Below are 25,278 nucleotides of genomic sequence, written 5' to 3' on the forward strand. Positions count from 1 at the left end.
TACCGTGTAGGTATAATGAAATAGAAGATTTATTTAATAGTCCAATGTGTTAGAACACCCTTTTGAGATAATTATGTTGGATAATTAGCAGTTAAATTCTGGAACATGTACAATAGTGACTCAATTGAAAGCAATAATAAGGGTTCCTTTAAAAAACCCACCATGTTCAGTACTTCACTGATTTTTCATATGACTACACATGTCAATATGTCCTTCAGAGTTCAAGCCATTAGGAAAAAATGGCTATGCTGAAGTGACACCACATCTTTGACAATTAATCATTTGGTCAGCACTCTTTAAAGATTTCTAAACATTTATATAACCATTTGTCACATTACAAATTGTTTATAAGCATTTTCATGAAATGTCTTGTGAGTAAGGATGGTATTGACTGATGTTATTCAATCTTTTTAACTTTGCCATGAGGCAACATAAAAGGAAAGGAAAAAACAAAGTTCTTACCAGAATAATAAAGGTAACAGGTCCAATGAAACTCCAGATAAAATAGTTATCTACATGGAGCCAGCAACTATCACAGAAAACAGAGAATGGAAAGTGAACAATTGCATTAGCACCTCAGTTCAATAAACGGAAAGTGCAAAAATACTTCTTAAGCTAACATTTTGCCAGTAAACAATGATAACCATTGCACAGTACCACTTAGTCCATGGACAATTTTTCCTAACCTGAAACTCTTCTGATGAGTCCTGTTTACAACACTATTGAACTTGAAAATACATCTTCAGGAATAGCTAACGTATAAGTGGAAACAAAACCAAAACGAGCTCTCTCTCCTTTCAGTCAAAAGGTTTGGTCACAGGTGCTATCATGGACGAATGAATCTAACATGAGTAAATATTTTTCACAGGTTTTCCATGTAATCTTCAAAATCTGCTTTTAACTTTATATCAGACGCAAAGTGCTTACTCCTGAGGATTATGAGACAGATAATGTTCAGATGCCATGTTTTGCTGAAAAACAATATGGTATAAATAAAGTGCCCCAACTGGGAGTTGAACAGTAGAGAAAGAATACATATAATACCAGACTAAATAACGTGTAAACCTATTAGGGCTGACTTCACTTAGCGATTCGTTTTTCATACAGTCCAGTTCCCTGCTGAATTGCTCTTATTTGTCTTTCATCAGTAGCAACATCAAGCAGCTTTCTTGTAGTCAACAGTATCTTCCCATTCTGTAACTAATTTCATCAAAGTACAAAGTAAATACTATTGGAAGGCAAATTCATGCCTCCAGCAACTCAAATCCTCAGAAATGTTTTCTGTCTACCTTCTGTCACTTTCTATATATATCTGTATTTTTGTAAGTAAAAGGCAGTAGCTAATTTTAATCCTGCTCTACTCTCCTGATAAAATATTATCAAAGTAAAACATATGGGTTGGAATACTGTACTGTCAGAATTCAGGACAAGAGTTAGCTAGAGGGGCAGCTGAACAAAGGGATCTAATGAAGCATTAGCTTAAAACTGGGTGGTTAGGCCTGTCAGATACTTTAAGTTGAGAATTTCTACTTAATATACATTTGAAGCCAAAAAGTTATTTACTTTTTCAATTTGTTTCAGGTCAATCTTTTGTGTTAAAAGAAAGACCATAATTTAGAACCTGTCTCTCTAGAGTACAAATTCTCTGAACCCAGAGAATTACAAAAGACTTGATTGTAATTTGTGCACAGCATTGCCGTTTTCTTACCAATAAAGCTTTCAGATGGTATTTTAGTCTGTCAGGGACCCTCTGACAGCTAATAGGCTTTAAAAAATTATTCACTTGAAAAACACTCAGGTCACTTGCAATTACTTACGCTTTCTCTGTTCCGTAGCTCTTATAGTCAATAGCTGCTGAGACACCAACTACTGTAGCAGGGAAGAGGTAGCCAGCAACATAATAGTACTTCTTCCTAGAATATTCACTTTCAAATACTTCTACTAACATTAGATAAAGCTGCACTCCTTCTAGACACATCCAGGCAAAAGCTGCCAGGAAGAAAAAGTGTAAGAGACCTGCGAATATTGGACATGCAATCTGCAAAGAAAAAGAAAAATGGAAATATAAACCACAAAATCTTCACATCATTACATCTCCAATTAAACAGCGTGTAATAGAATAGCATATATTTTTATCAGAGACCTTTCACAAGTTCAGGAGCATTTTCCCTACCTGAAAACACACACTGAACACTGGAGAATACTAATGTGTGCTCAGTAGCTACAGAAAGTGAATTAGATAAATAGTGTGAATGAAGATAAGGAAATGGCACCCTCACTCCCTACTCTTCAATTACAGAGTGGACTTTTCAATTTTATAATTTTGAAGCTGATACGGTTTTAGGACTTATAGTTTAAGATAATCTGAGACATGAATAGTTGGTTCTAGATGCATAATGTAATACTGCTTATTTAAAATTATTAAGTGGCCATCAAGCCATTTTTATCTTAATTTGGAAGTTTCTACTGTTGTAACAGAAATCAATCTGAATTCTCTCCCCTTTGGCTGAGTTCTGGATGAAACTATACTGAATTATTAGATTTCAACCCAATGAATCGCTTCAGAAATAATTTAACCAATACTGTCAAAACATCTGCATGAATGTGCAGTGTAAAAAACATATAGATAAGGTTCTGTACTTATATACACACACAAAAAAGTAGTCAACAGCTGTTGAGACATAGGAGTATATAGAGAAAACATATATATGTTCCTAGGATGTCAACATTTAATTTCATCTCTTTCAAAAGTTTAACCACCTGCTTCACTAATAGCAGATGTTTCTCAACTGAAAATGAAAAACATTGCAGAAAGTGGGAAATTAAGGCCACAGTGATATTTTTGATGGATGTAAATACTATTTATGAACATGTCTATCTTATTTTCACACTAAACTTTTATTTCAGCCTTGCTGTGTCAGAATGCTGAAAGCTTGGCAGTGTTGTCATGTTTTAACTCAAATCCATTTCAAACAGCCATTTCAGAGAACAAGATCAGTACACACAGTGAAAACTTACCTTGTACTCTGTCTTATCGATGCCTATCAGGAAAATGAACTCAGCAATGAATAGGTTGATACAAAGGTTCTTGTGAATAGTGTTACGATCACTTTGCAGGCCACGGAAAAAACAGAATGTGAAGATGCAGATGGCCAGGCAAACAAGAGAGATGACAATTCCCACCCAGGTGATGACAGTGAGGAGCAATTCGTGCACTCCATCTTTGTACTAGAAATAACCAAGAATGGAGAAAATTAATATGACTCTCTATGAGTATAAACAAAAACCTATTTTCACAGGTAACATCCAGAAAAGTTACTTGTTCATTACATGAGATGGGCAAAATGTACTCAGTAATTTCTCAGACTCAGGTCAGCTTCCCAGAAGAGCAAGATTAGGGTAAGTAGAAGAGGAGCAGGTCTGAGAGAAAAATGTGACTATTTTAGCCAGATCAGATAGTACTTTTACTTTTCCTATGGCTCGCTGTAAACTTGTCAGACAAGAACAAGTAGAGAAATGTAACGTTTTGAAAGTGCCACTAGGCTCTGATGCAAAGAGAAGCGCTTTCCCTGGGACCTCCTGTAAGAGTACATGTTCTTTCCTACAGACCTGCAACTCCACAGTGGAGAAGAAAGCAACGATTTACACACCAATTAGGACAAAATGCAGAATATGTTATGCATGTAATTCCAGCTCTAATCTCACGTTTAGCTAAAGAAAGTTCCTTGCTTCATTTGCAACAGAATCACTTTCATCATCTCATTTATCTTTTCAGCGACCTTTCTGAATACAATGGCTTTATGAGAAGTCTCATATCCTTGCAAATATTGTATGCTCCGGGCCCCCTGACATCCAGTAAGTGCTTTAACTAGACAACACAATTTCAGATTAGGAAGAGGCATTTAAACAACCAGTATGGAAGCTCCTTGACCTTCCTGCTCTAAGGGCAGCTGGCACGTTTGCTTCCAGGGAACAGCCTGCACAGCTGCCCCGACAGATACTCTCCAGCTGTATGGAGGGGAAGCCTGTAAAACAGTTGTAAGGTTGGTCAGTAACTTTAAAATATTACTTGAAGAAAACTCTTGTCCTTCCTTGTTTTTCCTTTCTGTTATTTTGCTTGTAACTTTATGGGTGACGAAGAAAAATGATACAGTAAGCGAATTGCTTTGGAAGAGTGGGTAGAAGCTATAAATGCTTAAGAAACTTCAGCAACTTTGGATCTTGCTAAAAATTTAAAGCTAAATCATTAAAAGTTTGTTCCCTAGTGATGGCCAGAAATGTCATTACCTACCACAATTTCCCGATGAGCCATAAGAATTGCAAAGTTGGTTAGGTGACTGCAAGCACACGTTGTATGAGTTTTATTTGTGTCAATCAGTTTGCAGCCTTGAGTTGACCAGTATCCCATCATAGTCCTCTCTGAGTAGTTCCAGAAGGAACAATTTGCATTGAAATAATTGTCAGGCTGGGAGATAAAAGGATAACATAAAATGAGGATCTTACACACTAAGATGGCAATAACAATTGTTTAATATGTGTAAAGGGTAATTTAGATTAAACTTTGCATGTTTCGGACAATAAAGTTTTTCATCAGCAAAATTGTGGACTATGTTATACAAGGAAGACATCTAGTTTAAAAGGGACTTTATAGTCCGAAACACTCTAAGTGTAGTCTCAATTACTGTAGACCCAATTTTAAACATTACAATTTCCATCTTACGATTTTATGCACTGATGGTACATTATAGCCATTTTTGCTTTCTGTAAAATTAGGACTGCGAATTTATTCTGAAGATATTTTTCCAGTAATTGAGAATTTGAAAATATGATCTTTTTCCTTTGATTCTCACCTTTGGTCAGGCCAAAGTCATATGAAAAGAGACCAGGAAAAAGTTAATTCCTCAATGCCTATCTATTTTGATGAAAAACAATCAAAACAGATTTATAAAAGAGGCAAAATGAGAGGAAAATCCAACCATATTTTCGCTAGCATGGTAGTGACTATTTACTTTCACCACGTGAGACATGAAAATAGAAAGGATCAAATTAACGACCAAAGAAACACATCAAAGAAACTACCATGAAGAAAATATACACAAATCTGAAGTACAACAAACCAACATATATACTTTATTCTTCACTGAATAAACGCATTTAAACAATTTGTATAGGCTTCTAGAGCTTGGTCCAAAATTAATGTAAAAAGTGTCATTAAACTTGCTACATCAGACCATCAAGAATCTTAACAGTTACTTTCTACCCTGCTACTAAGGTAAGAGTTAATTTTCAGGTAGAAACAAATTAGTCATTTACATTTTCATGTTGATTACTGAATTAGCTTTCATTAAGAATACACTTAAGTTCTAATAATCACTGAACCAGGCTCATTTAATTTTATGTTCATAGACTTAACTAAGCTTGTGTCTCTGACCTAGTCCAACATCTAAAATTCAAATGGAAAAAAGGTTATTTTTCTGCATTGCTTTTCTCTCTTGCTGATTTTATGACCTTCCCATTAATTCATTAGCATAACTCACGTCAATGTGTTCCAGCGTAAAATGCACAGGATCAGTCAGGTACACCCGGCTAGACTCCTTGTTGATAGAGGCTGCAATGACGTGGGAGTTGACTGCGATTGTGCTATTCCGCCCAGCAACGTCGCTGCCTAGCTTTATGGTTGCATTTTCAGTACTGAGAAAACGCCCCAAACTTTTGTAAATGATGAAAACCAGTTTTGCTAATCCTACAAAAAAAAAAAAATCCCATCATCATGCCACAGAGATCTACAGAAAGACAGCAACCTGTACTCTAATGAACTGACAATAATGCATCAGTAAACAGAGAGGCATTTTCAGGCCATGGATTTGAAGAAAAACACAATCTTCAAGAAAAAGCCACAAGAGCAGTTTTGTTGTGTTTTGTTTTGATATTTTAACAAGGGGAAGTAATGCAGGTTTTATAAAAGTTAATGGAGTTTCAGTGCTCCGTGCCCAAGACTCACCGTTCCTGCTGTTCTGTTTCACGGTGCTTGCAGAGAGCTGAATCGAGTTGCCTCCTTTATTGCCCTGAGGAAATTTCAAGTCCTGCACCTGGCCCTCAGTAATGAGCACTGCAACATCCAAAACTAAGCAGACCAGAGGAGGAAAAAAAAAAAAAAAAAAGTGGTAAAAAAGGAGAATGCAGGGAAAGTCTCTTGGCCAGATTGCAATATGCCGGATGACAGTATTTCCCCCAACCTTTATTTAGTTTTCTCACACTGCTGTCCTCGCCACTGTAAGACAGATCTGTACTGCACATTTTGAGCACATGGAGTTACTTTAACTAAACCTAGTGCACACTACTAAAATGACAGCACTTTAATAGTGATAACATGACAGCAAACCTTGTTTTAATTTGTGCCCCCAAAACATCCACTTAAAAATACCACATACACATGTTGCAGAGAAATGTTAATTTTTAAGCTCCTAACATCTATGCAGTATCCTCTGCTATCAGATTTAGAACTTTAAGTTTGATTTAGACACAAAGTTTTTAAAACAGTCAGCAAATTAATACCTAAGTATACTTATGCCGTGTATTTAGCTAAACCAGTATTCGTATCTAAAAAGAATTTCTGATTTTTTTCCTAAATCTAATTCTGTATAACAGGAAACCATTTTACTAGTTCTGCTAAAAAATATTTAAATTGAAAACTTAGATACCACTCAGCCTTATTGAAGTTTTAATTATATAACACATTGTATATTGGGCAGCTTGGATATGGACTGGGCACCTTGGATATGTAAAATCACATAAGTCAGAGTGGTCAATTTGTTGACAAATATCTGCATTATATTAAACTGGTCTAACTATTGGTCTAAACTACAGACAAACAAAAGATATGAAATTAGGGAATGATTTCTCTTTCCCTAAGTCACACATACGTATGTGCACTGGGAATTCAGTCTTGCATGGCATCAGTAACGTGTTACTATGACTTGAAGACAGTTTATCACAAAAAGTCATGTTCAGACAGTCTACTGAGCTCCATAGAACTGCTCCTGTACATCCTGAGAGAGATTTTCTGTGATTCTACCCACATTCCTTCAGAAACAACCCGTGAAGCTACTTTGATAACAGACTGTAACACCTTTCCCCATCCTTTCCCAGTATCTTCCTACTCAAATTAAAAACTAGGCACCATCTTCTACAGTTACAAATATACAGACATTGAAATGTGAAAAGTCTAATTTCTGCAGTCTCTTCCAAGTCTCCATCTTGGTACCCCTCAAATTAGCAGACTTTCAGCTTCCTTGTACCTCACTGAGACTACATTAATCTCTGTAATAAGACGAAGGGATTTTAATTTTATGGATAGCAATGATTTTTGCTTTAACACGTCCTGTGTACCAATATTTGCACATCTCTAATACCAAACCCCTTCATTTCTCTGTCACCACTTAAATGCCAAATTATGCTCCAACTATCTTCAGCTATTTTGCAGTCTCTGGAGCACAGCTATTCTGCATTATGGGAGATGTAGTTCACTGAACACATTTTTACCTGAAGGCAGTCATGTTTAATATAAACATTTGGCCTATGTTCTGAGTGCCTAAAATATTTACCTGTTGCAAAAAAAGTAATTTAAATTCATTAGGAACAGTTTATATATAACAAGAAAGCACTTCTGCAGCTCTACAGAAAGCAGTTACCTCAAAAAATCCATACTCTGCCATTTAAGCACTCTTCATATCCAAACATTTTGCTAATGATTTTTCAATAATAAATCAACTTTGCAGCATCAACTACTTTCCATTTTTCACTGTCTAATGACACTAAAGAAGAATGCTAATTTTGAAGAACTAAACAAGAAAAGCGTGTCTCCCTCGCTTAGGAGCATTTACCTTTCCCCCAAATGTTGTGCAGCTCAGCTCTCAAAAGTGGCTATCTGGAATATTCTTTCCTGATTTTGCGTAAAGCAATGCACAACACTTAAAATTATGCTTGAAAAGAGATTCACTTACCGATATTTTCTGTGGGCATTGAGACTCTAGTTGGTTCTAAGAGATTATCAGCCAAGACAAAAGCCCCTTCTTCTAATGTATCAAGTAGCATTGTGGCTGCATGGGCTTGTTCTGAAGAATTCATGTCCTTCCAGGACTCCAGAGCTTCAGGCCTGAGCAGGTTGTCCACTGTATCCACAATTGCCTGCATTCATTAGAAAACTATCATTAGGTCTGATTGCCCTAGGCAGCTGGGGAAAATTTCCAACGTTATCTGGTGACAATTATAATACTTAACTGTCAGAATGATTTACTGTGATTTAATGGCACTAGAAAACGATTTTCAACATAAAAATATTTTCCATCCTCTCGCTGGATTAGCATTAATAGAAGTGCCGTTAGCCACCAGCATTGTGTGGTCTCTAAGTGGTAAACATGCAGATTTGACTCGTCTCATGTCAGATATAAAGACAGTCTTATTAATGTGCTGAAAAATGTAAAAATAAATGCCAGAAGTTTTGTCTGAAGCTTTCAACTTAAAGTTAAAATGTATAACTTCTATTTAAAAATACTAACGCCAAAATTGGCATTCTGCAGTTTAGGCTAAAATGACAATAATACTCCTTTTCGAACCTTAGCCCAACTCATGCAGCCATAGCACTATAAACTACTTGTCTATGACAAACTGCCTTCTTTATTACAGGAGGCACGAAATGAAGCTGACTCAGTGGATATAAATTAGCCCGGGCCACTCTTACTCCCCCTCCTGTTCCTGTACCTGTTCATAGACACTTAAAAAGATTACTAACTCCCATTCCTGCACAAAGGTCAGTTAAAAAAGGAAATCAATAGAGCAAACAAGATGTCCACTGACTGTCCCTGTTATCAGCGAAGGCAAAACTGTAAAACTGAATAAAACTGCCATTTTAAAAAGTCTTTCTTGTAACAACTCTATCATCATGTTTTAAGGTTCATTAAGCTGCACATAAAGTAACAGTAAATAAGGAAGAAGAAGAATTCAGCAACATGATTACATTATTTTTACAAAATAATCCAATCAATCACAGTAATCAGTTCATCAATTGAAGGCAGGCTCTTACATTAATGCATAATGTAGCTGTGCATTGAGTATGCTGTGCATTGAGTACGCCATGCATTGCTGAAACACCCTGTTTACTCTGTCCCATTTACCTAGTCATAATGTGTCATTAAGCATATATATAATTTGTTTGATCAATTTAAAAGTATTGGGGATGGAAACAGAACACATTGTACAAACAGAAGGATGTCGGTCTGGAATACTACACTGTGCAAATAAACGAAGAGGAAAAGTTGATCACGGCTATTGTCAGAGCAAGATTAATTAGCCTAATTCATTTTAATATCCTCTTTCTGTCTGCATTGTGAGCCACCACGACCTTCCTGGCAGGTGGAAGATACTTCGAAGTGGCATTAAAGCCTTTTTTCTTCCTCTAATGGGAGACAGAATAGTCAAAATGCTTGCACTGATACTGCTGCAGCCATTAACTAGAGTGGAAAAGAAATTGGTCTGCAGAGGCCAGATTCATTAGTCACCAAGAAATACAGATTGGAGCCTCTAATCTGAGGTACAAATGAATCCTCTGTCACAAAGTGGGAACTTGCTTCATTTGCATAGTGTAAGTCAGCTTTTGATTTGTAATTTCAAGAGGTTTATTAGTCTTATCTAAGCAGAGAAGCCCATTTGAGACCTACAGAAAACGACATCGGTCGGAAATTAAGGTTGTGCTACGGTTTCTTGCGTATCTCCGTATAGCGCTGACAGTATGCATTCATTAACATGAAACTTTTTTATTTATTACGGGATAATCTAACTCTGCATTTTTCCTGTGGAAAATGATCACCTGCCCAGTAATATTTCTCTTCTCTCAGACAGAGGTGAGCGAGCGGTGGGAAGACCACGCAGCCCCTGTGATGCAGCTGTCGGAGCAACCCCATTACTGCCTTTTCTCATGTTCGTGTTTACTCTTGAAAATGAGGTATGAAAACTCAGTCTACTCAAACCATACGTGCTGGATTTCCCTTTACTATTAAAAAATATTTTCTAATAAAAAACTATTACAATTATTATTATTTGAGAAGTTAATTTCTCTCCAGATCTTTGTCCCTTTTTGTCAAGTTTTTGCATAACTGGACATTTCCCATCCCCTTTCCTGGGCTGCAGGATAAAAGACAGAAGTGCCCCATACAGAGAAATGTCTCTTCAGTAAGAGTCTGAATTATTTTATGATGTTGCAAAGTACTTCAAAGTTCTTTTCAAAAATCATTCTTACATTTTATCTCAGAGGGTACAAGTGAAAATCAGTATTTTAAAAGAAACTTTGAAAAAATGTGCGATAAAATTTTTCAGAGCCAGACATGATCTGTTCTAGGACTTTTTTCTCTTCTTCATAGGCGCAAGGTGGCATTACCGGCATTGTATTGCAGAGCAGGAGCTGGCCACTATGGACAACCATTCTACAGCAGATGAAAGAAACTGAAAATCGGGGAGCTATGTGGTACATGCCTAGTTAATGGGACACGTGGCACAAGTTTTACTAGCAAAGTTAGAGAGATGTTTGTCTTCACATTTTATCCTGAAGTCACTGAATCTAGCCTTTGTAACAACTCTTAAAACTGTAAGAAAGAGTGATTTTGCTAGGTATAAGAATACACAAAGAACAAAGCAGGCTCTATAATGTACATTTTTCATGCAAGTAAATTAACTCCAAACAGTCTTTGATATAAAATACTACCAAGCTGAAGTAATTTCTGTTAAGTTGCCAGCTTTTTCCTCTACCCAAAGTTGTATTATGAGAGAGATGTTACTTCCAATTCAGATAATAACCATTTCTGCTCTTTTAGTTTTGAACAAGTTGAGGTAAAAGAGGTATAAACTTTGATCTTTAATTTTTTTTTCTGAGTGTTATACCTGTGCAAAGCCAACATTTGTACAGTTGATATGGGGCACAATACACATTTATCAAAGACTGAAATACATAGGATCATGCAGCAAGATGATAAAGCGTGGCAGGTTGCGGAAGCAGGGAGAAAGCAGGGTGACAGCACAGGAGAGATACCTTAAGGTAAGCCCTGCATGTCTTCTCTCGTTTTTGGAGCTTTTTAGTAAGAAAAAAGAAAATCAGAAGTTAGACACATTCTGGAAAGCTTCAGAAACATCAAAAAATCAGTCTGGTGTTTCAAATCCTGAATTTGAACTATAGCCTGGACATCAATCTAGTTTCTGTCCAGTGATGACTATAAAAAAACATCACACAGGAAACGTTTTTCCCCAACTTTTATACAGGTGCCCAGATATCTTTGCCCAAATAGGGGGATTTGCGTGAAAAGGTCAAAGGAGAAAATCCCTGTGTGGGCACTTGATCTGTTTCTGTGAAAACTCTCTTAAGAGCAGCTAGGGATTGTAAATAAAACTATTGCCAAAACAACAGAGGAGTTCAAGGAGCTTTCTTGCTAAAGGAGGCTGAAAAAATGTTTAATTTGTAGCTTGTTGACTAAGCTGTCGGAAGGAAGAGGCCGAGAAATACAGCGTTTCCTCTGAGCAAGAGGAATGGTAATAACACTTGTGATTTGTATTTAAACCACAAAGACATATGTTTTCTCTGAAATGTTTCTCTGAACATCATTCCAGAGAAAATGATTATTTATGTTTTAGATATCTGTATTAAGGCATTTTTATAAAGATCAATTATAAGTGATGTTGGCGTCTTTAAAAGGCTAAGAAAGTGCTATTATTCTGCAGGAAGTCAGATTAAAATAAAACCCTGCACCTATACAGAATCCCACTGATTTTATTATATGTTCACAGTTAAAAGGATCACTGGATAAACATGCTGATTTGTTACAGAATTTCTGAGAGCTAATGCCCATTTCCCTCACACTAGTTATAACACATTCCAGATTTTAATAAGGGACACAGCTATGTATTTTAGGACCAGTCAGCTATTGTGAATTATATCTTATTCCCTAAAGAAGGTAATTGCAACTTTCCGCTGTGTATTTACTGCTGTTTTCTCTTACATGTTTATTCCAGAACTATAAGCACGCAGGAACAAAGTATAGATTAATATTTCTGAAAGGAAAATAAAATAAAAAAAACAAGGGCAATGGTTATCCCAGCAGGCAGAGGTGATGGGCGGTGTGTACCTTGTTATAACTCCTTCCAGCAGAGTCTTTTTCACTGGGCCGCAGTTCCTGCAGCTGAGCATCCAAAATGTCCACAAGCTGCTCCATCAGCCTCACTGATGAACTAACATCGCCAGCAAAGACCGGTCCTTTGGTGTGTTTAGCCAGTTCATTGGCCAGACTAGCAGCATTTTCTCCACTTCTGATCTGAAATGACAATTTATATTATCTCAGCAGGGTCCCTTGTTCTGCTTGCAGCTCCTAATTCCAATTCCCCTTGTACCTTTGTTGTGGTGAAATAACCATTTGCACATACATTGAAATCTGCAACTAATTGAGACCAATAAGGTTCTCTTTATCTCAGAAGATTAAAGGTTCTTAGATCCATGACACACAAAAGCAGTTCTTAACAGCCATCAAAACCAGAAATCAGACTGGGACTTTTGAGTTAGATCTTCTATTAATCTTCACTTTTATTTTACTGCCATTATCAGACAGTAAGAAATCTATCTGTTCATACTAGTGCTTGAGGCATTTGAAAGTCAAGTAGCCTGGTACTGACAACAAATTATCCAGTTTTCATAAACTTAGTAAATCTCAGTAGGGAGGGAAAACACAGAAAGTGGCTCTGTGCTCTAATCATACTGTTATTAATGCACTCAGAAAAAAATCTGTTTATTGGAGTATAATTTTTCCCAAACAAAAAAAAACTGGCTTTATACCACAGTTTTTGCTGTGTGATTTATAATATTTGATTTATTAAGCAAATACAGCTTTTGTTTTTTGAACACCAGCAAAGCTATTTTGATTTAAACAGCGATAAAAACACATAATCAGAGATTCAACACAAGAACTTAAGAGGGAGAGTGCACCAAAATACACATATGAACCTAACTGTTGGCCAATGCTTTGCACACAAAGTACACATAACTCCTTCTACTTTATATGAACACAGAGTAATAAAGACAGCTTCAACAAACTGAATTATTAATGCTCAGGGTTAAAATCCTTAATCACCAGTGTACACCAGATTAAAAGGTTTCAACCAACCTTCTGAGCTAGCTGATTTACCCAGTGTGAGGTGCAGTTGCTAAGATCAGGGCCTTTGGGGTTCCACGTTCCCGTTAAGACCACGCAGAGATACGAGGCAGTTCCTACAACACATGAGAAAACTACAGTGAAATGGAAACCATTTTTCTGCATGCATTCAGGAAACTGGCTACACTGTGCTCCTAAGCAACATTAAATTCTGAATGCCGCTAATGGCAATAGCTGACAATAGTTGACAAAAATGTAAGGAAATAATGTAGATCACAAACAGCAATAAAAAAGTCAGTGAAAAGTACCAGACATTTTCTGCAAACAAACAAAAAGCCCTTGATTTTTCCTGGAGCTTATCCAGAGGGGAGCTCATGATGAGAAAGGCAGCTGTAAGCATATTTCACAACAGTCCTCAAGCAAAGCCCTAAAATTTGACCTGGATTCCCAAAAGCCCACGTGCAAAGTAATTCTGCGGCTACGCTCAAATGCCGTTTGCAGATTAGAACTTGACCATTGCCTGCAGGTACTGCATTCTCCAAGTAACAAAAAAACGTGTGACAGACAGCCTGAGATTAAAAAAAAATCACCATGAGAGAGCAGCACACTGCTTTTGAAATGTCTGCTTGAAATCAAGATATATTTTTAAAGGCAATACCTCTTGTTCCTTTGGGGCAAGGGCGTTCAACCATCATTCCTCTTTGTGTCTGAGGCCAGCTAATCCCCCTGGCCTCAGTCGGTTCACAGAATCTCTCCGGCAAAGGGAAAAAACTTGTCACAGGAGGAATTTTGGTTGTGGAAACGGGTGGTGGTGGCTTGGGTCCTCTGCTTCCTTCCTTTGTTCCTCCAGCTAACGTTGTGCTTATGGGACCTTTCTGTGATGTAGTGCTAGTGGTTGACACTGTGGTTTTGTATAGCTCTGCTGAAGAAGTTATTGTCACCGCTGTGGTAGGCACTGTACAGAGAAAATTAGAGTAACAATAAAGTAAATGACTTCAGAATTATTAAAAAATAAGGTTCTTTAAATGTTATTTATGTAGTTTTAAAGGATTGTCTGGTGTCTCCTTTCCTTTATCTTAATATTACTCTTTTCTTATTGCTATTCTGGGTGCTTAAGATATAACTTTGACTGATTTTTTTTTTCTCCCAGCTCATACCAGTATGATGTTTCAGCACATTCTCTGAATAATCTCTTCTGTAATAAAAATTGATAGTTACATTTCAAAAGGCTGAAAGGCATTAGTAGTGAGTTATCAGTACATAACAAACATGCTCAAAGCAATTAAATCACTTTTGCAGAAGGAATAACTCAATGGATAGAATCATTTGAATCAGCGTGCCGTAAACAATGCGGTCCAGCTTTAGCAACAAAGGCAGTGGGCTGTAAGTAACGAGACCATTTTAAAAAAACAGACCCCAAAACTTCAAGTCACCCACTGCACGCCTTCCAGGAAAATAATTACGATAACATCTTCCTACCCGGCAGTCATTCTGCTTGAGAGCGCTGCAGCATGCCCGATTAGCTCCGAACAGACGCAGTGCCTGGCATGTACGTGGTGTTCTCGTGTTTGAACATTTCGGGCCTTAACATCCTTTTTTGATTAAGCGGGTATGAAGACACAACTCACTCAAGCCAGTGGCAAGTACCTAGTTTAATCTTTTATGAAACACTAGGATCAGCTTAGGCCAAACCACTTCTGCCTGGGACTCGCAGCTGCTCACTCCACTGACCCACGCCGGGAACGCAGTGCTGGAGCTGCTGAGGTATAGCCTGAGCTCTGCCACGGCTTTGAGGCTTTGGAGAGATAACACTAGTTAATGCTAGTGGAGATAACCGTCTGGAATTCCTGTTCATCACCTCCAAATATATATTGAGCAACGGCTGAAACAATGCAAGTGAGCAAAGTACCTGAAACAGCTATCATTAATTATTTCCAAATCTTCATTAGTGTTCAACAGTGCTTTATAGGCACATAAAAGCACAGATCCTTGTGCTGAGAATAAACAAGCTCGTATCAAGTATTTTTTAAATCCTAACCGATACAGAAATAAATGAAGCTAATTTTAGGATTAACTTCAGTGGATAAAGTGGCTTTTTTCTTCCCTTTTTTCTTCTTCTGCTAGGCCCTTGAACTCTGACTTACTGGACAATGCATCTTCTCTAAATTAAATCACAAACAAAGAACAAAAGAAGAGCTGCCTCGCTTTCTTTCAGCAGATGTTTTTTAAGTTAGTGTTTTGAATAAGATTAACTATCAGTAGTTTAGCAGATAACAATTATTTCAAAATCCTTTTTCAATTATATTTCACTTATAATATATTAGAAGTCTCAAATATGAATTTATCTTTTTATTTTAATATGAATTTGGAGTGGAGTTTTTGAACATCACGATCTGTTTTTAAAGACTAAATGCAAAGATGTGCTTTTCATCCCTCTCTTGCTCACAAATGAGAAACTTCTTCAGAGGCCGTCTTCTCTTCAGTCTCATTCTTGGCTGCTTGAATACAGTCTGTGTAACTGTGCTGAGCTCGTGGCAGAGCCAGCTACTATGAAACCTACTGAAATCCCTGGATCTGCTCTGCAAGTGCTTGCCTAACATCTTGTGAAACTGCTGCAATTTTCTTTTGATTACAATGCATCCAGCCTTCTAGTGCTTTCCCAATTAACATTCGTCAAAAGCAGTTGCAATCACTTGCAGAAGTGTCAGGCAACGCCTGCTGAATCAGGTCCTGGGGAACAGGGAACTGGTGGGGATGTAGAATGATGCAGGGGGCAATCAATTATCACTATCCATTTCCTAACACATTGTGCTAATTAGTACATATTTAATCACTGAAATGTGTATTAGCATTAAAGCAATTACTACTCAAAACCTATAATGTTTAGGTTAGCTTTGTCTCAGGAGCAAAGTATCACTGTAAGAATTCATAACAACTCTCTGAAGTTCAGTAGTGAGGTATCAACTTCCAGAACATATTGTGTGCTGCACCCTCAGCTAAAATATCCTGCTGTCATTATGCAGCTTTAGGTAGAACAATTTTAATGCTATTCATTAAAATAAATTTCAAAGCATATCACCTATGATTCAAAAATAACCTGCATAGCTTAGTAGTAGTACATACTTTAGAAATATATTTATAATCTCTCATTTTAGGAGAAAGACTTCAAACCACCTCTCTCACAAAACTGAAAAAATACACAAAATTTCTAAGATATTTTCCCTTGAATTAAATTTTAAAAAAGGAGAAGCTAGTATATTTAAGAATGTACCAGGAAACTTCAGACAGTGCTGGAAGTCTGGGAAAGAAGGTGGTTGAAAAAATAGGAAACAACTGAACACACCACTTTAAGGAATACATCTAGCTTTTAGAAGGCAGATGATTTTGTTTTTAATGACCTGTTAGGGAACTTAATCTGCAAGGCCATCCTCCTGAGCTGCAAGAAGACACATGATAGCTGCCACCACCTAATGTGTCTTGTTCTGAAAGCTGAGGGTGATGGCACCTGCGTGCTCCCATGCACTGGCTCGCAGAACGTTTTACCAATGTAAGATAATGGCAGTGATGATTAAAATGCTGCAACATGTTGAGGTTATTAACCTATTGTTCCAAGCAGCAGGGGTGAGCTTCTACAAGGCTAAAGACATGTAGTTTTTGTCCAGTGCCAAAAAAGCCACCTTTACAATGTGAGATTTTATTTCGGACTTTTTGACTAGGGTTGACACGCCGAGGAGAAAACCAAAACCTCTTCTGCCTTCTTCCTTTTTTTTAAGAATAGGTGTGTCTCATTAACAGCTGAGGAAAGTCTTCGTAAAATTAAAAAAAAAAAAAGAAAAAAACAAAACAAAAACAAAACAAAACAAAAAAAACCCAAACAAACAAAAAAAACAAGAAAAGAGCAATACGAAGTAAATCCAAAGACTGAAGTTGAGGGTAATTAATTTACATTTGTTTCATGCAGTTCCTAACAGCTGATTTAGACAGTTATGCATACTCCCTGTTTCTAAAAACGAAGACACCACTGGGGTAAAACTTAACACCTGTTTAACAGTGTGATGTCTATAAAAAACATAACACAATTGCCTAGGACAGCAGGGGAACAGTAACTTTGTTTCCCCAACTGACAGTGAAGAGCAGATTTAGAGAAGGCACACAAGCTCTCTAGTATTCTTTGCCAACAGGTTTCTATTCTACGCAGGCATAAAATTCATTTAAAAAAAAACCCAAACCAAGCCAAAACAAAAAAAGTCCCCAACCAAAATAAAACTCTGACCTTAGATTTAAAATCGTGTTGAAATGCCCAGATGATGTGCCACTTCTGAAAACACTCATGGTTCCATTTTCATCTCCTGTATCTAGGTAATTTTAGAATCAGCTGCACGGATTTTTCAGTTAAACGTATGCTCTTACAGGTCAGGTATTTCAATGTATTCGGACACATGAAAATCTATGTGCCCGCCTTCATTTTCAAAAGGTGTCATACACTGAGCTGCCCTGTAAAGCAACGGAGATCAGAAACCTGTGCAAATCCAGATTTCCTTGCCTTCTGCTTATCACCACTGTGTGCCTGTTTTCATGCTTCAGTGAATAGCAGGGAAGCCATCTAAGACTCACCTAATTACCTATAAGTTCCAGCTATTATGCTATCCAGTACTCTACTGACCCTGTCAAACCCCGATTAGTTGAAAGCGAAATGTTTGCACAGCCATTTATAAATTTATACCTTGAAAATGATAACTACGCCACGAAATTAGCAAAATACCTACGAACAAGAAATGTGCTATCTGGTGCCTATTATGTTGTCTTTACTTGTACAACCACTCTTTAGTCAATCTGTAGTGTATCAGATTTGATGTTAATAGTAAAGATCTAATTTACTTAACAATTTGATTTGTTGTGTGTCTTCATCATAGATTCTTGTCATTACAAAGATTTAGTTGCACTAGTTTCCTATTATTTCAAGCCCTTGGTGACAGTATTCTCCGAGTTTCTGTTCTGTCCACACTCGCAACATCCATATTTACCTGCAGTGATTCAATAAAACTTAATGATGGGTATCATGGTACAAAAGGGGAGACAACTTCAGTTTGAACAGTTTGCACAGTTAGCGCAAACTGGGATGAGTGTAGATGAAATCTCTCCCTAACGCACTAACACAGAACAAGAGGATTTATCTTCTTGTTACCAAGGAAACCTTACAACCTAATGCTCATATTCACTTTTTAGGGGGAAAATTCCCTTCATTCTTCCTGATCTTTCAACTTAATATTCCTTTAAAAATTGCTATTTCAGCAAGAATTCATTTGGTGCCTTGGATACCTCCTTTCGAAAGATTGTAACAGGACATATCCACTAAATTTACCAAATACTTGTCAGATGTAGCTCTGAAAACCATTTCTACATCTATGTACTATAATTCCCATGAGAGAAGAAAAAACAACACACAGAGAATGAGGTTAACGTGGGAGTTCTAAGGGCAGCAGACCCCACTGTCCGGCTAAAATAGTAGCCTGGCTACAGCATCCGCAGTTTTAGAAATCTGAAGAGCTCCCCTGACAAGAAAATAAGGATATGGGGAGCATGTAACATGGATAGTTGCAAGAGGAGAAAATGGCGTAGGTTTGCAGCAAGGGCGAGGTCAACATTAGGTTAATTATAGTGGTATTGCAGAGGTTTCAATAGGCAGATTTAAAAATGAAAGAAACAATAGAGAGAATAAAGGCAGGGTTGGGGTCATGGATGAGTCCAAAATTTTGGCCCTGGGAGCAAATGTAAACCCTTGAGCTCAAAAGCACAACTCAAATGTGACAAATTCATCTTTCATGTAGGAAGCAAGACTGTTGTTTTTGAAGCACTCAGTAGTTGGAAGTTACGGTGTAGACAAGAACTGATAGTCAAGACAGATAGATGGGGAAAAAAAAGAATCAGTGTGTGTCTATATATCATTATTGCTCCCACAGCAACAGAGGCAACACAGATTGCTGAGTTTCCCACAATGGCCCCAAGTTAACCATTCGAACAGAAAAGGCCACGACTTCCAATTTTGAGGCACTGACCTTGTGACACCATTAAATACTTGATATTAAAGTACCATAGCAAAAGACACTAAAAGAAAGTTCTTGTGTTAGGTGACTTAAAGAATGTTATCCTAACACCTATGTCTTTGAGTAGATGATTAAGAAATCTCAGTCAACCACAGAAAACCCAAACCAAACCAGAACAAATGAAACACAAAAATGCCCTTCATTAAATGTGCTGAAAATGTGATCTAATTCCATATGCGATAAAAAAATCCAAATGTGTACTACACATAGAGATCCCTTAACTGTGTAAGAATAGGAGGACTGATCTTCAATTTCTACAGACTTCACGCTGAAACAAAGAGGAACTGAGAATATAATACAAATAAAATACAGAGTTAGAAACTGTACAGAATCTCTTCTTAGTTTTATAGCAGTACATCTCAAGGACAATCATATTAGATAACTTTTCCTTTATTTTAGTAGTCTTTAACTACAGGCAATTAGCTTAGGCAAAAGAGGAAATGAACTGAAACATATTCCTAGATCTGCTATGTACAGAGCCATACAAAATTAAAATATTGGGTACTGGCTTTACATAAGGAAAAATATTGTTTGTGAATATATGCATCACATATTCAAATAAACCAGGTGTCTTCATATGGTTTCTACATTTTAAAAAGGCCACAATCAAAATATATTTACTGATGTCATAGTGCATTTAAAACTCAAACTCATAAATCACTCAAAAAATATTCCTTCTCTGTCTTCACGGGTGAATGGGCAAAGAGTTCGGACAAGAGGCAAGGACCCTGCAGTGTGCCCTGGATCCCTTCTCGTCTAGGTCTGGTTGGACCAAACAATTTCTCCCCCTGCCTTGCATGCCAGCAAGGAACTCAGGAACATGAAGCAGTGCTGGTGGATGCCCAAACCTCTTTCTAATACCAGATGGGATGTGGCCAGCACATGTACTGTCACTTAGGATCTTGGAGACTCTCATAATAAAAACACTATGAAATGTCTCACTGGAGAGCTTTGGTGGTTTACTAAACCAAAGGAAGGATTCCACAACCCTTTTTCTTCTCTCCCTGCTCTTCCTTAACACTTTTGCTTCAACGCAATGATTTAAAGATTAGCTTTTGCCACATTCATGGCAGCTGCCTGAACTGCGAAAGCTACTTAGAGCCTGCACCTCGATTTTCTCCTCTTACTATTAAAGCTTTGGAGAATTTAAAATGCATCTTCATCTCAGTTAAACTGAATGAAAAGTGACATGCATGAGCATGTATGAAAATGAAAGCTTTAAATTTTTTCTAATTACATTGGTGGGTATGCCTTTGCTAAGAGCAGCCCCAAAGCCTCCCTGAGGAATAGACTACCTTGATGTACAGAGAGCAAAGCTTGCCAGGACAGTTGTCCTTGCAGCCGGAGCTCAGTCCCCAAACACCTGGCACCTGCCTGAGACTGGCTGTGTATTGCCAGGGAGGTCTGTGGAAGACAGGCTGGACAGACTGTCACTTGGCTCTGGAGATCACTAATGTATTGGTTCTAAACTGTCTTGTTCTGCAGTGTCTTATGTACTTTTGTACCTAGGAAAAGCTATATGTATGTTGATATAATTGTGTGCACACTACGTAGTTTGCACTGCTGTGCATGAATCAGCTTTGCTGAAGCATGATAGCTGCTTCTGGTGTGGAGAAGCCATTATTACTACTTTTTTGAAGTAGAGAAACAGCTGCTAAACATGCATACCAGTTAGATGAGAGAAGTGAAGTGCTACCTTCGATGCTAAAGCAGCTTATCAACATTCTGTTCCTTGCTGCACGCATCTTCTGCCACAGAGCATTTCTCTTGGTATTTACTCTCCTCTGCAGATGTTAATATGTGGCTGTGCCTCTTCATGTTATTTTTAGGGATTTCTGAGACCTAAAGACTTCTGATTTTCTTTCCTCTTTTGGCAGTTAGTGCCTTTCTTTTTAGGTAGTTATAACCTCAAATGAGCTGAATTGCAATTGTAATGGACTTACTGAGATACCTGCTAAAAAGATGTCGGATAATCTTGTCTACCCTGGCATTAGAAACTGTGAAAATAGGGCTGCAGAAAAATATTTGTGCTTGGTATTGCACATTAGCCCCATATATCTCCTCTGGGACCTCTCAGCACACATCACTCTCAATTGCTGGCGCCAAGAAGTTAAAAGGTCTGCATGTGTGTTGTAATCAATTTAGAAGTCAGGTAACAGTGAATGGATGGGAACAGGCTCCTGGCTCAGCGGGAATGAACTCAAACTTAGTTTAGCTATAGAAGTCAAACTGACTGATGGTATAAAGTACACAAACAATTCACCAACTCATTCACACAGAAAAGCTAAACACTCGTATTAAAAAAAAAAAAATAAAAAAGAAAAAAGTGCAAGTCTGTAAAACAAATAAAGTAACTCCCTCTCTCTTCACAGGTTCTGCAAATTTGCCTTGTACCATTGTAACGCTGTACTGCTCAGCATGGCGCAAACAACCCCTCCTTGCCTTTCTGTCAAGAGCTCAGTCTAAGACCAAAGATATCGTAACATAGTTATCTGAATGGAAGTACAGAGAGATTAAAAACAAGAAAAAACAATTTCTTACCTTGGGCAGGATCAGGTGGGCCAAACTCCAAAGAATACCGCAGAATGAAGTTGTTATTCCACACATATAGCTGGTTGTCTCTGGGGTTGTAATCCACTGCGGCGATGTACTGGTACTGGTTGGGGAAAGGAATGTCCACGTGCTCGCCTCTGCTTAACCTGGTGTTGTAGATGTAATCGATGGCGTTCTTGCCGGTCTCGCTCTCGTTGTCCTGATATACCGACCGTACTACGTACAGGACACCACATATCATGAAAGCATTGGATGCTGCCCGTTTGTCGTACGTCGTTTCCCAGGTGGCTTCGAAACGCAGGGTGTAGGGGTTCAGCTGGCTAATTACTATCATCCCGTTGTTTTGCTCCGTAGCATAAATTACCCATAAGCCATTTTCATCAACGGCCAAGTCAATATCAGTCTTTCCTCCCCATCGGTATGGAGAGGTGTCATGGTAATTAGCATAATTGATTATGGCCTCTCCACTCTTAATTCTAGTCCTCAAGTCGAATTTTACTATGTTCCTAGTTCTTTCCTTGTTAAAAAAGACAGCGCCATCATATACTACAAACCCAGTACCATCCACTCGATTTGGGAGTTTATACGTTGTCTGCTGGCGTCCATTTTGGAAGTCCTCTAAAGAAGCATATTCTATCAAAGTATCGGTGCGATATGGAGTCCATGGCATGAAGTAGATTTTATCTGCAGCCTGGAGAGGATCTTTGCACCAAGCACCTGCTTTCTGTTCAGCTTCATATAAATACGGTGAGTCCACAATTGCTTTCAACGTCCCCGGGCAAACAAAAACTATCAGTCACAGAGAGAAGTAAGACAAGAATTATGTCAAATTAAGACTGTCTCATAATAAAAAGAAATAAAAAAAAGAAAAAAAAGGTAGGTAAATCATAATGACTGTGTGAGGAAGAAAAAAAAATCAATTTAATTTGCACTAGATTATACCTTATAATTAATGCAATTATCACCCTTTATCATCCACTTTTCTTAAAGTTACCATGTTCTTGCTGTACCAGTATGGCAAGTGGATGGGAACTGTTTTCACTAGTACAGATCAAGGCTCAGTGGCATACACAGACAGCTGAAAATGTAGAGCTACTCTTGCATTTTCGTCTTAGACTTTAGTGAGTACGCATTAACGCTCCAGAGCTTTTAACTGGTGTGCAGCAGTGCGCTAGGTCATTTCAGTCCAAAAAAAAATCGCATCGACTTGTTTAGAACTTTAAGAAGTGGTGAGGCTGAAAACAGAGGTGCCTCGATTAAAAATAAAGAAACAAAACAAATCATCAGGTATATAGAGAAAGCAATTAGGAGCAGAGAAAACAAAACACAACCAAAGCAATGAATGAAACAGACCAGGAAACCCTGTAACCATGGCATGCTATGGAGAGGGTTCTGGAAGCCAGGCAAGATGACACTTGATTAACAAGAATTTACCCAAGGGTGAGAGAAAGAGAGGGAAAGAAAGACAAAGAGAAAGGGAGAGAAAAAAGCAAGGGAGTCTTCCCTCCAGCCCAAGTATTTCAGACACTATACCCCACCACCTACTTCAAGCAGCCAAGTCACTTTATTGCAAACAGTCGACTTCTTTATGAGGTGTACTTATGAGATCCTGCTGATTATCATAATATAAGAGTGTTGTGGGGAGGGGAAGGGAAGAGGTTAACATCCATAAGGCACATAACAAGGAGCTGGGGTTTGGACTGTATACGTTATTTACCTTTTTGCTCCACTTCTATTTTAAGCATCGGAAGAAAAATAAAAAAGTGCAAGGAAAAAAGAAAGAAGATTAACATAAATTGACTATTAATCTAAAGATTAAATTAGTAACAGACGCTAAATATAGGGAGAATAAGAACAGCACTATATTGGATAAAGAGAAACAGACAACAGGAAAACCTAGCAGGAGAGAGATTCTACAGTTACACAAGCGAACATGGATCAATCATTTTAGTAGATTAAGGAGGTAATACAGATATGTTGGCATGTAGTTTCACTTAGTGAACCTGAATAAATAATGAATGACTTTACTAATGCATGCTATACATACTCTTATTCTCAAAGCATAATGCTGTCAAGTTGGTTTTTAAGTGACACATTAATTTATCATATATGTGCGAGTGCACATATACATATTATATTAATTAGATAATTATAAATCCAAAATGCAGTATATTAATTATACAGGTTTGTTATGTGTGCTTATTAAACCTTCCACCATCTTTGCCCCAGACATCCCTCTGCTTTTCTTTCTTGTAAAGAAAGCAGCTTGCATCCTTTAGCTCTCCTTAGGCTTTATTTTACTTTTTTTCCTGAATGTTAATCTTGAGAGCTTTTGCCACTTCTTAGTCTATAACTGCAAAATCAGACTAGAAGGAATAAGCAAACACATCTAGAAAAAAGAAGCAAAAGCACAGTAAAGCAAGAGGCAAAGAAAAGAAAAAATTAACATTTAGCTCATTCAGATATTCTCCAGCATCATCGATTAAGCCCGAAACAGCAAGCTAGTATGCAAGGACGGTCACACTAAGTGATTAAAACAAATATCCATCCCTTAACCGTACATGGAAAATATAAACCGAACTCGATTAACAAAGCTATATTACTATAGTAATTTTTCCCCAAGGAAGTTTTAAGGAACATATTACAGACAGACATATAGCTGAAGTCCAGCTAGGCAATAGCTTTCCAATAATTATTTGCAATAAAATCTATTTCATATACTCAGTAGCCTTTGAAGTATGCTCCCTCAGTTTCATAAAATGACCTGGAAAATGACAGATGTACCAATCTGTGTAACAGTAGCTGCTGATACCAAGGAAGTGTATCAAAAGTATTTGCACAACTATTACATTTCCAGTATTATAGTATTATCCTGAAGAATGTATTTGTATGTTTCATATAAAGTTTTGGATTTTCAGTTTCATTTAACAAAATTACACGCGATTATTTTGAGAGAATGGTATTGGCTAAGCTGATCTAGTGTTTCTTCAGGGAACAATTCAAAAACATTATGGGGGAGTGTGAGGGGGTTAATGTTCTCAAAATAACCAGTAGTTTTCCTACCCTTTGTTCATTTATACATCTTTAGGTAAAATACTTGTTTTTCTGCAATTTGTAATCCTTGAGTTATCCGAGTAAACAGAAGATGTATTCTGAGGTGAATTCCTGGGTTTCACAATCAGTGCTAATGACTTTCAGATGATTCTGTTTGTGAACTTTTATGCATGAGTTTATTCCTCACCGAAGAGCAATACTGATATTGTACCTGCTTAGAATTAGTAACAGGAGAGGGGAAAAAAGATAGGGATAACTAAAATCATTACCGGCATGTCTGCTCTGCGTGCATTGGCGTACAGCTGTACATTTTTCAGGGACAGATGGGCTTATTGAAACAAACAAATGCTGCAAAGTCCAATCAATACAGACAGAGAGAGAAT

The 25,278-nt window shown here is 37.6% G+C and overlaps 1 protein-coding gene across 6 annotated transcripts in view; it reads right to left on the reverse strand.

Moving 5' to 3' along the window:
* ADGRL2 (adhesion G protein-coupled receptor L2) overlaps positions 1 to 25,278 on the reverse strand; it is a 159,977-nt gene that overhangs the window by 22,677 nt on the left and 112,022 nt on the right. For 4 of the 6 annotated variants that reach the window (XM_068405707.1, XM_068405706.1, XM_068405710.1 and 1 more), the window contains exons 5-16: positions 21,830 to 22,630; positions 13,843 to 14,139; positions 13,197 to 13,300; positions 12,168 to 12,353; positions 11,081 to 11,119; positions 8,004 to 8,187; positions 6,002 to 6,124; positions 5,538 to 5,743; positions 4,292 to 4,465; positions 3,019 to 3,228; positions 1,818 to 2,038; positions 463 to 529 (exon numbers count right to left, since the gene is read on the reverse strand). In XM_068405707.1, coding sequence (XP_068261808.1) covers positions 463 to 529; positions 1,818 to 2,038; positions 3,019 to 3,228; positions 4,292 to 4,465; positions 5,538 to 5,743; positions 6,002 to 6,124; positions 8,004 to 8,187; positions 11,081 to 11,119; positions 12,168 to 12,353; positions 13,197 to 13,300; positions 13,843 to 14,139; positions 21,830 to 22,630 — 2,612 coding nt within the window. The remainder of the gene's footprint in view (positions 1 to 462; positions 530 to 1,817; positions 2,039 to 3,018; positions 3,229 to 4,291; positions 4,466 to 5,537; positions 5,744 to 6,001; positions 6,125 to 8,003; positions 8,188 to 11,080; positions 11,120 to 12,167; positions 12,354 to 13,196; positions 13,301 to 13,842; positions 14,140 to 21,829; positions 22,631 to 25,278) is intronic. The other 2 variants (XM_068405708.1, XM_068405711.1) reach the window with 1 other exon arrangement.

Source organism: Nyctibius grandis, chromosome 8 (genome assembly GCF_013368605.1).
Source record: "Nyctibius grandis isolate bNycGra1 chromosome 8, bNycGra1.pri, whole genome shotgun sequence".
Taxonomy (NCBI): domain Eukaryota; kingdom Metazoa; phylum Chordata; class Aves; order Nyctibiiformes; family Nyctibiidae; genus Nyctibius; species Nyctibius grandis.